The sequence below is a fragment of the Condylura cristata genome, unplaced genomic scaffold (genome assembly GCF_000260355.1).
Source record: "Condylura cristata isolate star-nosed mole 26May11 unplaced genomic scaffold, ConCri1.0 scaffold00019, whole genome shotgun sequence".
In the NCBI taxonomy this organism is placed as follows: Eukaryota; Metazoa; Chordata; class Mammalia; order Eulipotyphla; family Talpidae; genus Condylura; species Condylura cristata.
The window spans coordinates 7,383,549-7,397,030 of record NW_004567120.1 but is presented as its reverse complement, the minus strand read 5'-3'; the positions used below and the strand labels follow the sequence as shown (position 1 = coordinate 7,397,030).

Sequence of the window (13,482 nt, the reverse complement as noted above, 5' to 3'; positions counted from 1 at the left end):
CCGGGGCAGGCGGGAATCGAACTCATGCGGAAGTGGCTTTAGCTTCTCAGTGCAGTGCTTTAACCCGCTGCGCCACCAGGGAGGGCCCTATACATCTTTATTTTTTAAGACTTATTTATTATTTATGCATATAGAGCTGGGGTACAAGCCAGAGGTGCAGGGGCCATGAGAGGCTTCACCAGAGACAGAGTGAGAGCAGAACAGGCAAATCGACGAGGTATACTGCTGAGGGGAGCAGTGGGCGGGTCAGGAGAGGTCTGCAGTGCCATGTGGATCACCCCCGCACTGGGTATTGAACTCACACTGAAGTGGCAGTGGCTCACTTGCAGTCTGCTTCCTAACCTGTTGCACCACCAGGGAGGGCCCTTAAATAAAGCTTAAAAAAGAAAAACAAGAAGCTATGTATAGAGATGAAGATACCTATCTTCTGTTCAAACTGGGGGAATGTCATTGTTATGGGTACTCATCAGTGCACTTACAACTGCAAGACACAACCCATCTTCATAGTGCAACAAAAAGTGTCCTTTTTACAGGGGGGAATTGGGAAGGATATGGAAAAAAGAGAAATTCTAAGGCCACAAATTGCCATCTGTCCCACTCCAGATAGTGTCCACAGTGTCCAATCGTCCAAACCAAAAGCTGATCATGCAAGATGACTTTGCCCTTTCAATGAGAGCTTGGAGCTGGTGTCACACCAATACGTTGTGGACGGGGACCCAACTCACAGTGTCAGCTAGAGGTGATCACAGGTGTTGCAGAAAAGGTGTCGCTGTAGCAGCCAGAGGCACAATCCCAAGGCCAGGCGAGCAGCACCAGTGGCAGAGGTGCTGCAACAAGCACCAGAGCAGCAAAAGGCGCAGAATCCTTTATGCGGGAGGCAGAAGCAGCGACCAGATGCCAGAAGATCACAAGCAGTGGACAGCTCTTAGAGGTGGCTGGACACAGCAGCTCTGGTTAGTGCCAGTCTGCATGGGGTGCTGTGGAGATCAAGCAGCACTGGGCAGCTCCTTGAGGTGGTGAAGTGTACAGCTTCCAGAGCCCAGGGGCACCTCCAGCAGGTGATGTGGAAGCAGAGCTGGAGCACGAGCGCTGCTCAGGCAGTCGGGCTGAGGGGCGTGGGACCCAGGGTGAGGCAGCAGCTAGTGACAGTTCAGTGCCAGGAGTCAGAAAATGGAGGCAGGAGCCAAAGGTTGTGAAAATCTGAAGTGAAGAGCTTTTGTTTTGTTTTTAAAGATTTATTTATTTATGCATACAGAACTGGGGTACAGTCCAGAGCTGCAGGGGCAGTGAGAGGACTCACCAGAGACAGAGTGGGGAGCAGAACATGCAGATCAACGAGGTACACTGCTGAGGGGAGCAGCAGGCGGGTCACGAGACATCTGCTACACCATGTGGTCTCCTCCGGGGCAGGGGTCGAACTCACACTGAAGCAGCTGCAGCTAGCCTGCAGTGCTGCGACCTAACCAGTTGTGCCACCAGGGAGGGCCACAGTAAAGTGTCTTGGAGAAATTACTATCTGAAACAAAGGTTTCAGTGAGTCTTGGAAGTCTGAGTGTCTCTGAAGTGAAGTCCCGAGTGCCTGAACACCTGTGCTGTTCAAGCTTATACCCTTTCAGGATATGATGGTTTCGAACCTACCTGACCCATTTTCAACACTGGCACTGGTTCCCAGACTTGGGCAAGATGAATAGGCAAGACAAAACCCGATTGGAATGTTTTCAAAACCACACCAGTTTCAAAACCCAAACTCTACTAGTACCAGATGGCCCAGGTTGGCATCTTGCTCTGGAGCAGTAGAGCTGGGCAGACTCTTCTGCATCTTAAAACCAGGAGCCAGGGGGTCTCCTCTTACACATTTATGTGTCTACACCCAAGTACAAAAAAGATGCAAAATAGTTACACTTACTTTCAGCAATGAACTCTGATATGTTCTATTATAGTTGATTCCAATTTTTCCCAGAATTATGTTTACTAAGGTTAAGTAGGTTTATATCTCTGTATCTGTCCCAGGGGCTATATTTCAGCCTATACAAATTATACTCCCACACCCTGCCCACCACCAGTGTCACGACAATCCTCCACCATGTCCATCTGGACCATACTAACCTCAATTGTTCCAGATATCCACAATTTATAAGTGGATGTGCTGCCTACAGCAATTTATAAGTATTTTTTAGAAGATTTAATTTATGTATGCATACAAGAGTTGGGCTGTAGGGCAGAGGTGCAGGGGCAATGAGAGGCTTCACCAGAGACAGAGTGGGGAGCAGAACAGGCAGATCTACAAAGTACACTGCTGAGGGCAGCAGTGGGCAAGACAGGAGAAGTCTTCTGGGCCATGTGGGTCATCTCCCTGGCTAGGGATTGAACTTGTGCTGAAGCGGCTGCAGCTGGCTTTGAAGTACTATACTTTAACCCATTGTGCCACCAGGGAAGGTCCAATTTACAAGTATTTTTAAAAAGGCTCTTAAAAATTAAGGCACATAAAAGTCATCTGTGGAACTTAGAAAAACTCATATTTTTGAACACCATTTGATATCCTTTTTTAGGTATGGAGTGAAGCCAAGTAAGGAGATTTCTTTAAAGAAAATGTGTTTTTGGTAGTCTTGGCACTATTCTTGGAAAAAAAATATGTTCAATAATTGTGAAGTGTCCTTATCTTATGTATTTCTAGTGAAAGAATTTGTTTTTTTTTATTTTAATATAATAGTTTATTTCTACATCATTTTGTGCCTTTTTCCAACTCAGTTGTAATCCCCATGGGCTTCCCATAACCAAATCACCTGTGGGCCATCACCATAGTCCAGTGCATTTCCCTCCCCCCACTGTTTTTGATCCCATTCCTCACTCCACCCCTGTAAAATGTCTCTGGTATATAGTTGTTCATTATTATTATTATTTTCTCTCCTGGTCCTTTATACTCCTGCTATGAGTGAAACCATCTGATATTTTTCCCTTTCTTTCTGGCTTATTTCACTAAGCATGATCTTTTCCAGCTCCATCCATGTTGCTGCAAAAGGCATGTGTTTATTTTTTTTTGGGTTGCTGAGTAATATTCCACTGTGTATATGTACCACATCTTTTTAATTCAATCATCTGCTTTTGGGCCTTTGGGCTGTTTCCATGTCTTTCCAATTGTAAATAAAGCAGCAATAATCATGGCGGTGCAGGTGTCTTTTTGAATCAATGTTTTTGTGCCTTTTGGGTAGATACCTAGGAGTGGGATTGCTGGGTCAGATGGAAGCTCCATGTTTAGCAGTGTGAGAAACCTCCAGACAATTTTCCATAGTGGTTGTACTAGTTTGCATTCCCACCAGCAGTGCAGGAGAGTTCCTTTTTCTCCGCATTCTCACTAACATTTTTTGTTGCTAGTTGTTTTAAGATGTGCCATTCTCACTGGGGTGAGGTGGTATCTCATTGCGGTTTTAATTTGCATCTCCCTTATGACAAGTGATGTTGAACCTTTTTTCATATGCTTGTTGGTCATCTGCATTTCCTCTTTGGAGAAGTGTCTTTTTGGCTCTTCTGCTCATTTTTTTGATGGGGTTGTTTATTTTTGTTGAGTTTCATCAGCTTTTTTCATTAACAATATTTTGCACAACTGTAGCATAGCACTGCAAGCAGGGATCCGATACTGAAACAGAAAGACGCAATAAAGGACTACGTCCAACTATCATTATGTTGCTCTAGCATAGTCCATGTTCCACATCCTGCATAGTCCAACCTCCCTCCATGCGCCACATCCCACACATCTGTCAACTAAAATCTGTTTACCATTGCTATATTCTTAAATTCAGTGGTGTTATATAAATTGATTTATTAACTTTTAACCTTTTGTAAATGACTCATTTTAAATTGGTGCATGTACCAGTGTTTCTTTCTGTTGCTGGATAGTAGTTGATCGTATAGCTGTGCTGAAGTTTGTTTATCCTGATATCCATTACATTCTGGGTTGTTACTTGTAGTTTATGCCTAATACAGTCAAGCTGCAAAAATACTCTTGTATGTGTTTTGTGTGAACATAATTTATATTTCTCTAAAATAAATAACTGGAAGTACAACTATCAGGCAACATGTGGTACTTGCTTTTTTTGTATTTTAAGAAAAGAGTAAGCATATTTATAGGGTGTCTTTAAAACTTCACAAATCCACCAACCATTTTAAGTAATCTAGATTCTCTGCATCCTCATCGTTTGGTATCGCCCATCATTTTTCTAGTTTAATAGATTTTGTTAGAACAGCTTTATGTTTGCAGGAAAATTGAGAAGGTGGTACAGATACAATGTACTACACACTCCATTTAGTTTATAATGAGCATCTTGCAGTAATACAGTGCTTTGTCACAATTAGTGAACAAATACTGATATGTTGTTATTAACTAAGCTCTTACTTTACACAGATATGCTTAGTTTGTACCTAATTTTTTTTTGTCCCATGATCCCATTGAAGATACCACATGATCATTAATTGTTGTGTCTCCTTAAGTCTTTTTGCCTAGGATAATTTCTCAGACTTGTTTTTGATGTACTGACTACTGCTGGTCAGTTATTTTGTAGAATATCTCTCAATTAGGATGTTGTCTGCTGCTATACACAAACACACATACACAAAAGGAAAGCAAAAACGCATTGTTTCTACTGAGCAGGGGATGAAAAACCAGCTGCCAACTTGGGTATGCTGACAATACTTTACAGGAAATCTGATCATTGCTTCTTGTTATATTTGCATATAAGGAGAGTAGTGGAAGATAATGCCCTTGCTCAACCAAGCTGAAATATCAGAGGTAGAAGATAGGGTTTCTTCCATTTTTCTTTGGCTGGATAAAGTTGGATGTTGCTAAAAAAAAGTTTTCTGTTTTTAGGTCACCCTTTTCTAGGTCCTGTGGTTAAGGAAAACAGGCTTTTATTGGATCTATGTTTGTCTGTGGGCACTTTGGGATTAGATGTTTATGCAGACCCGTGCCTGGGAAAAATGGGAGGCAATACGAAATCTAGGAATTTGTTATGACCTTGTTCTGTTTCCTAAGAACTTAGTTCCCTGGAAAGATCATCTCTTCATTCCATCATTTTAGATACTGCTATGTTATTTTCTGTGCTATAATCAGATATCTATTTATTTTAAGAGGGAAAACCTAGGAGAATGGGGCTAGTACATGGGATGAGAAGCTCCTCTTATCTTGTGTATTTTTAACACAGTATTTTGTATAATTAATGTATTTTTTCAATTAAAAAATCGATTAAACTAATGAATTTTCGCTTTTACCCTAGGTAATTTAGAAAATACAATAATAAAGCTAGGCTGTCTCCCCTCCCCCCCAAAGCAAATATTGTAACAAAGATTGCAACTAGTTTTCTTGGGAAGTAATTAGTGGAAACTATGATAGAATATAAGATAGGAAAGAAAATAAGGACTGTTATGGCAAGGGTTTTCACTGGTGGCAATTCACTTTCAGTCTTATTGGAGAAATTCTGATAAACTGTATAAAATATTCCTTAGACTTTGCTCACTCAGCACTCAATGATTGAGAATTACACCAAGGATGTGAACTCTCTTGACATTTCTGGACTGCTTACTTTGGAGAGAAGCATACTTGCAGAGCCAGAGAATATTCTCAGGCAGAGAAGTAAAATAAACTTCCCATTGTCTTCAGGCAATCTCCAGGGTAGACTTAACAGGAAGGGTAAAGATAGCATTCATTATAGCCTTACTCTTGTAGCACTATTATTCACTCAGGCCTCATCTAAGTCCAATCTGTTTTATATTCCTTCTTTATGATGATGTTCAGTTATAATCCACTGGGTAAAATAAGTCGACAGAAGGATGAATGGGACAAACATCAATACCTGATATTGTTTTTTTTTCTGCTATTAACTTATGCTTTACTATGAAATACATACTTAATTTCTCTTACTTTCGTCATGAAGTTTTACTGCTCTGGTCTGTTTAAGTTGACTGACCAGAAAGGTCTAAATTTTGTGATTAGCTTTCTCTTGTCTGAACATCACTGCTACAATTTCTCTTTTAGTATTAATATCCAACATGCAAGCACAAAGAAGAAATCTCCTTTTGTCATTATGTAACAGTAATTCTAGTTCTTTTTGAAATTTGGTTTAATTACCATTACTGGCTTTTGTACTGTTTTTTCTTTCTCTGCTCTTCTACTGGTAGGAGGAACCCAGATTATCTATCTATCTATCTATCTATCTATCTATCTATCTATCTATCTCTCTATCTATCTATCTATCTATCTTTCATCTCTCTCTCTCTCTCTCATAAATCTCTTCTTATGTTCACTGATAGAAACTCCCTCTTGTGAGAAGCAGGAAACATAGAACCTGGAGTTGTTGGGAATGGAATCACAAATTCCTCTAGTAGTGTATTGTAATGAATGGTGAATGTGCCATTTCATTTTTTTTAAAGATTTATTTATGCTTACAGAACTGGGGTATAGGCCAGAGGTGTGGTGGGTGAGAAGACTCACCAGAGAAAAAGTGGGGAGCAGAACAGGCAGATCTACTGAAATACACTGCTGAGGGTAGCAGCAGGCAGGTCAGGAGAGGTCTGCCATGCCATGTGGGTCACCTCCCTCATTGGGGATGGAACTAGTGCCGCAGTGGTTTTGGAGAGCTTCATAATGCAGTGCTTTAACCCGTTGTGCCACCAGGGAAAGCCCGCCATTTCCTTTTTTTTTAAGATTTATTTATCCATACAGAACGGGGGTATAGGCCAGAGGTGTGGGGGTGAGACGATACACCAGAGACAGAGTGGGGAGCAGAACAGGCAGATATACAGAAACACATTGCTGAGGGGATTAGCAGGCAAGTCAGGAAAGGTCTGCCTCACCATTGTGGGTCATCCCCCTGACTGGGGATGGAGCACATGCTGCAGTGGCTGAGATAGCTTCATAGTGCTGGGCTTTAATCCTTCGTAACACCAGGGAGGGCCCTGTGAATGTGCTACTTCTACTTCTATTTTCTCTCTCTATCTCTCCCTTTTTTCTTTAAGATTTATTTATGCATACAGAACTGGGGTACAGGCCAGAGGTGCAGGGGCGGTGAGAAGATTCACCAGAGACAGCAGGAGAGCAGAACAGGCCGACAGACCAAGAACCCTGCTGAGGGGAGCAGCCCGGTGGGGGTGGGGAGTGTCAGGAGAGGTCTGCCGCACCATGTGGATCACCTCAGGGCCAGCTGGGATTGAACTCTCACTGAAATGCCTTTAGTGGCTTTAGCTTCTTAGTCCTGTGTTTTAACCCGCTGTGCCAAAAGGGACGCCCTCTACTTCTATTTTCTTAAATCTTAGGATCTTGTTTACTCCATACTTTTAGTGATCAGCCAGATTTTTTATTCTCACCTTGGTAAAGAGAATGTTTCCTGGTGCCTCCTGAGGAAGATATTTAGATAATGGGTTCTATATGTTCCATAGTTAATCCATCCCATCATGCCCATTTTCCTCAGCTTTCTAATTCCTTTTTCAATGACCTGGCAAGGCAGCTCATTAACATTTACAGTGGAGAGTTTTGCATTTATCTAGCTGGATTCTAACCTGAATAATTTACTAATCTGATGAGTGCCAGCCCCTGGAAGTTAACTTAGTCAGAAAATGGCCTGAAGCAGAAAGACCTAGGAATCTGTAAAAGACTTACAGAACTGTTTTAGAGAGTGTGGATAGGAGACTGACCCCATTGGCTATAAATGTCAAAAGTTAAAGGATGATTGGTGGATTCAAATATATTTTAATTAGAATTCTGGCTTAGTGAACAGCTATGAAATCCTGGGGTTATTCCTTAATCTGTCTGAACTTCAATTCCACATTGAAAATAAAGAAATTAATAGAATTTAATTTTTTAAAAGATTTATTTATTTGTGCATACAGAACTGGGGTACAGCCCAGATGTGCAGGGGCGGTGAGAGGATTCACCAGAGACAGAGTGGGGAACAGAACAGGTAGATCGTCAAAGTCCACTAATGAGGGGAGCAGCAGGCGGGTCAGGAGAGGTCTGCCAGCCATGTGGATCACCTCTGGGGCAGGCGGGGATCGAACTCATGTGGAAGTGGCTTTAGCTTCTTAGTGCTGTGCTTTAACCTGCTGCGCCACCAGGGAGGGCCCAATAGAATTTAAAATTTAATGGAATAATTGGGATAGTAAACTTAAATTGCTTATTGAAAAAACATGTATGTATGTAGTAAACACTGAAGGTGAACTCAAGATCCTAATAAATTTGGTTCAGTGCCTGGGCTTTTGGCCATAAGCCATATTCCCTGGAAAGGAGAGGATCAGAAATAAGCCATGCTGCACAGCCTTCATACTCTCACTCCATAGTGGAGGGCCTCAAGTTAATTCAGTGTGAATGTAACATGGAAAGTTTGTGATAATTTCTCATAGTTAAATATACAAATATGGCCCTCCCTGGTGGTGCAGTGTGTTAAAGCACAGCACTAAGAAGCTTAAGTCACTTCCTCATGAGTTCAATCCCCGCTTGCCCTGGAGGAGATCCACATGGCACGGCAGACCTCTCCTGACCTGCCCACTGCTCCCCCCAGCAGTGTACTTTGTCAATCTGCCTGTTCTGCTCTTCACTCAGTTTCTGGTGAATCCTCTCACCCTCCACATCTCTGGCCTGTACCTCAGTTCTGTATGAATAAATAAATCTTTTTAAAAAAATTTTAAAAATACACAAATATAATTCAGGTCCAGAAAAGACTATATGTCTTGAGTCTTTACCCTCATTAAGAGAGAGGATTCATATGACTTTTTCCTGCTTTCTGTAAAGGACTTTGAAGACAGTGTTTCAGCAAATATTTTATCAATTCCACTTAGAAATCACCCAATACAATATGCTTTGCACTTCAAGATGTTTATGAAGCTTATTTCACTAAGCATGATCCCTTCCAGCTCCATCTATGTTGCTGCATATGACATGAGTTTATCTTTTTGATCGCTGAGTAATATTCCATTTTGTATACGTACCACATCTGCTTGATCCAGTCATCTATTTTGGGGCACTTGGATAGATTCCTTATCTTTGCTATTGTAAATAGTGCAGCAATAAACATAGGGGTTCAAGTGTCCTTTTGAATTAATGTTTTGTGTGCTTTGGGTCGATACCTAGGAGTGGAATTCCTGGATCATATGGAAGACAGGAAGAAAAAGAAAAATACCAAATTGTTCCACTCATAGCAGGAGTGTAAGGAATCAGGGGGAAAAAAAGTAATTGTAATAAAGTAAAAAAGAACATTATCTAATAACTGTAATCCAGAGGTATTCTATGGGGGAGGAAAGGGAACAGGTTCAAAACAGGCACGAGATAAGCACATGGGACTATGGTGATGGCACATGGGAGAAGTGGTGGTGGGAAGTCCATGGGGATTACAACTGGGATGAAAAAATGGACAAAATGAAGAAATATGTAAATACATACATATATATATTTAGAAAAAAGAAATATGCGTATGAGGGAATAACTATTTCCCTATTTTTAATGCTGAATTCTTAAATATCCTTATAATTGTCATACTGTAAGTCTTCTATTAGGCTGGGGTAGGAGGAGTGCACTGGACTGTGGTGATGGCACATGGGTGAATTGGTGGTGGGAACACACGGGGATTACAACTGAGATGGAAAAATGCACAAAATGAGGAATGATGTAAATATATATATATATATATATATATATATATAATTAAAAAAAAGAATCACAAGTTCATAGAGACACACTAGAAGTGATATGGGGAAATGATGACTTGATGCATGAAGGTGATACTGGGAAAGTTGTTTTTTAAACATAAACTTGCCCTTTTAAAAAATAAAAAGTAACAACAACAACAAAAGGTCCAAAGGACTGTTTATGTTGCAAGAGATTTATAAATGTTCTGCATTGTTCTTGTTTTTATATCACTTTAATTTAAGAAGTAATTAAGGTCTGACCTGTGATATGTTGTTTCCTTTGTTTTTTAGGCAGTTCACATTAGAGTTCACTGTTGGAATGCAAATGACTCTTGTCACCTTGAAAAACTATTAAACCAATCAATTTCATCCCCCAGGTTGGCATTAACTACTGACATTTTAATTGCACAACAGTATTAACGATTCTTGTTATGCCTAAAATTTTTGTCTAAAGCTGCTCAGTGCCTGTTTTTATGTGCTTAGAATATGATTGGAAGTTTATTCATCAATGTGTTAATCTCCTCTTCATCTTGCTGGTTCTGGGCACCCCTAATAATATGTTGTTTCTTCTCATATACCTTTCAGTTCCTAAAGAAAAAAGGGAGTTTGAGAAAGAAAAGAAAAAATAAACACAACAAACTCTTTTTTTTTTTTCTAAAGATGTATTTATTTATTCATACTGAACTGGGGTACAGGCCAGAGATGCGGAGGGTGAGAGGATTCACCAGAGACAGAGTGGGGAGCAGAACAGGCAGATCGACGAAGTACACTGCTGAGGGGAGCAGTGGGCGGGTCAGGAGAGGTCTGCCACGCCATGTGGTCACCTCCGGGGCAGGTGGGGATCGAACTCATGCGGAAGTGGCTTTAGATTCTCAGTGCAGTGCTTTAACCCACTGCGCCACCAGGGAGGGCCCACAACAAACTCTTACCTTCTTTGTAGAGATTTCTTTTAGTGAGGATTTGATCTTTCAATCACAACTGCAAAGTGACTAAAGAGTTTCTAAAAGCTAATTTGAACTCATTTGGTCTTGATTAGTTCCCTTAGGCAATAAAAGTATTTTTTTGTCGTTGTACATTCCATAATAAATTTGCAAATTTGCTGTGAAACACAAAATAGGTTTCTGACAAAGCAAAGTAGAGGATAATCCTACACAAAAATGTAACAGAAACTTAACTTTTGACTTTGCATCTTCAGAAAGAAAAAGGTGAGCACTCTTCAATGACTCTTTACTATTACTCTTTACTATTTGTCTTTGCATACTCTAGGTCCTTATGGACCAACAAAATAAAAAACTTAAATTGCATGCAACATGTTATTTCTGAGAACACAAGCAGATATCACAATGATTGAGTGTTGAAATTTAGTTTTTAAAAAATATTGATACTAATCTGTTTGTTAATATATATTGTTCATTTTTTCAGAATATATCAATAATATATACATGTATCTAATGTATTTTGTGCCACATTAAGCATAAAATTCATAATTCTGGCTCATGAAACTTTTACAAAAATCATGTCTGTTTTGAAGTAGGTATTTCTTCATCTTTAAAGTAGATATTTCTTCAACTTAGAGTGAATTGCCTGCTAATTTTGTTTTTTAATTTACTATCATTTTTTTCCTGGTCCCCTCACATTCCTCCCATAAGTGAACCCATCTGGCATTTTTCTTACTCCTTCTGGCTTATTTCACTGAGCATGATCCCTTCCAGCTCCATCTATGTTGCTGTAAATGGCTTGAGTTTATCTTTTTCTTACTGCTGAATAATACTACATTGTGTATATATACCACATTTTAAAAGAAAACACTCTAAATAATAAGTCAGAGTGACCATATGGGAGTATTGGAGTCATTATGAAGCATGACAATTTAATTATTAATATTGAAATTTCAAGAGTGATCCATGAGTATATTTATCAAAAAGACCCTAGGTACTTCCTGGAGTATCACAGGTATATTTACAATTCTGTGAGGTAGAATTTTCATTTGGTCATTATTATATAATTTAGTTGTTTGAAGAATATATATATTTTTTAAATTTTATGGAATACATTCATGTACAGTAGTTAGATTTGGTTTCATAATTCCAATGGAAAGTCATCAATCATTTCATATGAAGCAGTGATATAACACAAAAATAACACACCTTGTTAAACATGCTACTTGACTGATGATAGAAAGGCGATCCTTTCAGTAATATTAACATATTATGTTACCATAATACCTTACAGTTTATAAAACCATATTCTTATATAGAACCTCAATATTTGTTCCTCACACATTTTAAAGATTGTCAACTAGGATTAATATTTCCAGTTCACAAAAAAAGAAAATAAAGCTCTCAGGAGTTAAAGTACTAATCCAAGATTGCATAGCTCATTAATGTTAGACATCTAGTGAAGCAATGTGAAAATTTTGGAATACATAATCTTTTTTAAGAAGTATAAATTTCTTTGTAATGTATATAAATCAAAGGAACTAATAGTATATTTTGTACAAAATATACAAAAATGATACACTTGAGTACAATGAGATATAGAGCATAGAAGGCTTTGCAAATTAATGATTATATCATTTGATTCTAGCTGCTATAATAATTAAGTGCTGTAAAAATAATTTGATTAATATAAAGAAGTGTGTTTCTGATACATGTGAAGTCCACAGAAGAAACCCCCAGACTGCAAGTCTATGAGAACAGATACTTTTTTCAACAATGTTCTAAACCCAGATTCTTTATCAGTGTCTAAACATGACAGGTTTTCAATAAACATAAAATCCTAACTAATTACAGAGAGTTATTATTTTAAATAAGTTAAAGAAGAACAGAGTGGATTTATAAATAAATTACAACAGCAGCTTTGCCTCCCTTATTTTTTTAATAGTTTATTTCTACATCATTTTGTGCATTTTTCCATTTCAGTTGTAATCCCCATGGGCTTCCCAACACCAAATCACACATACACCATCACCACAGTCCAGTGCAACTCCTTCCCCTCATCCCTTATTTTTTATAAGAAACCAATGCTAAAAAAGTTTTTAAATCTGACAATGGAAAACTAATAGATTATTTCATTTATTAAGTAGCTGTCACATATTTTTCTATATTTTGACTGCACATTTCTTTGGCTGCTTTTGGGTGTGGTAATAATTTTGTAATGTATTTTATGTTTGCTTTCCCGCAACATCATTTTGTATATTCTCTTGTCCATTTCATTTCTCTACCCACTCCCTCTTAACCTCAGAGCTGCCAAGGTGTTTAATGATATCCACTGTTTTTAAAAGTGTTTTACATTATCAAATTTTCTCCTGTATACATGTCCAGTATTTGTTCTATCCTTCTAGATTACTTTGTTCCATATAATTCTCTCAAATTCCCTTCATTTTGTTGAAAATAACATATTTAATTATTTCTTATAGCTATAGAATTCACCAAGGTATGGATATAACATGCTTTTAGATATAATTTTATGTTTACAGGCATTTAGGCTATTCCTAAGGCCAGGTTATTGTGAACAATGTTGCTATAAACATGTGGGAGCATATAGGTTTTATGGTGATAGTTTCATATTCTTTGGCTATGTGTCCAAGAGTGGGCTTACTAGGTGATACAGTTTTTCTATTTTTAGATTTGTGATGGTAAATCCATATTGCTTTACATAATGATTGCAGAGGGGAATGTACAAAGTTCATGTGTGTGCTACCCCATCCCCTGACAGTCTGTGAATCTTTTCACCCCTTGTATCTCAGGCCTGTACCCAAATTCTGTATGAATAAATAAATCGTTTGTTTTTATAGTACTAGTTTTTTTTTTTTTT

The 13,482-nt window shown here is 38.7% G+C and overlaps 1 protein-coding gene across 1 annotated transcript in view; it reads left to right on the top strand.

Moving 5' to 3' along the window:
• Positions 1–645: 645 nt before the first annotated feature.
• The window catches only part of LOC101618842, a 134,727-nt gene continuing 121,890 nt past the window's right edge, over positions 646–13,482 (top strand). Inside the window, 1 exon segment of the mRNA XM_012727055.1 lies at positions 646–953. Within this exon segment, the coding sequence (XP_012582509.1) occupies positions 646–953 (308 nt within the window).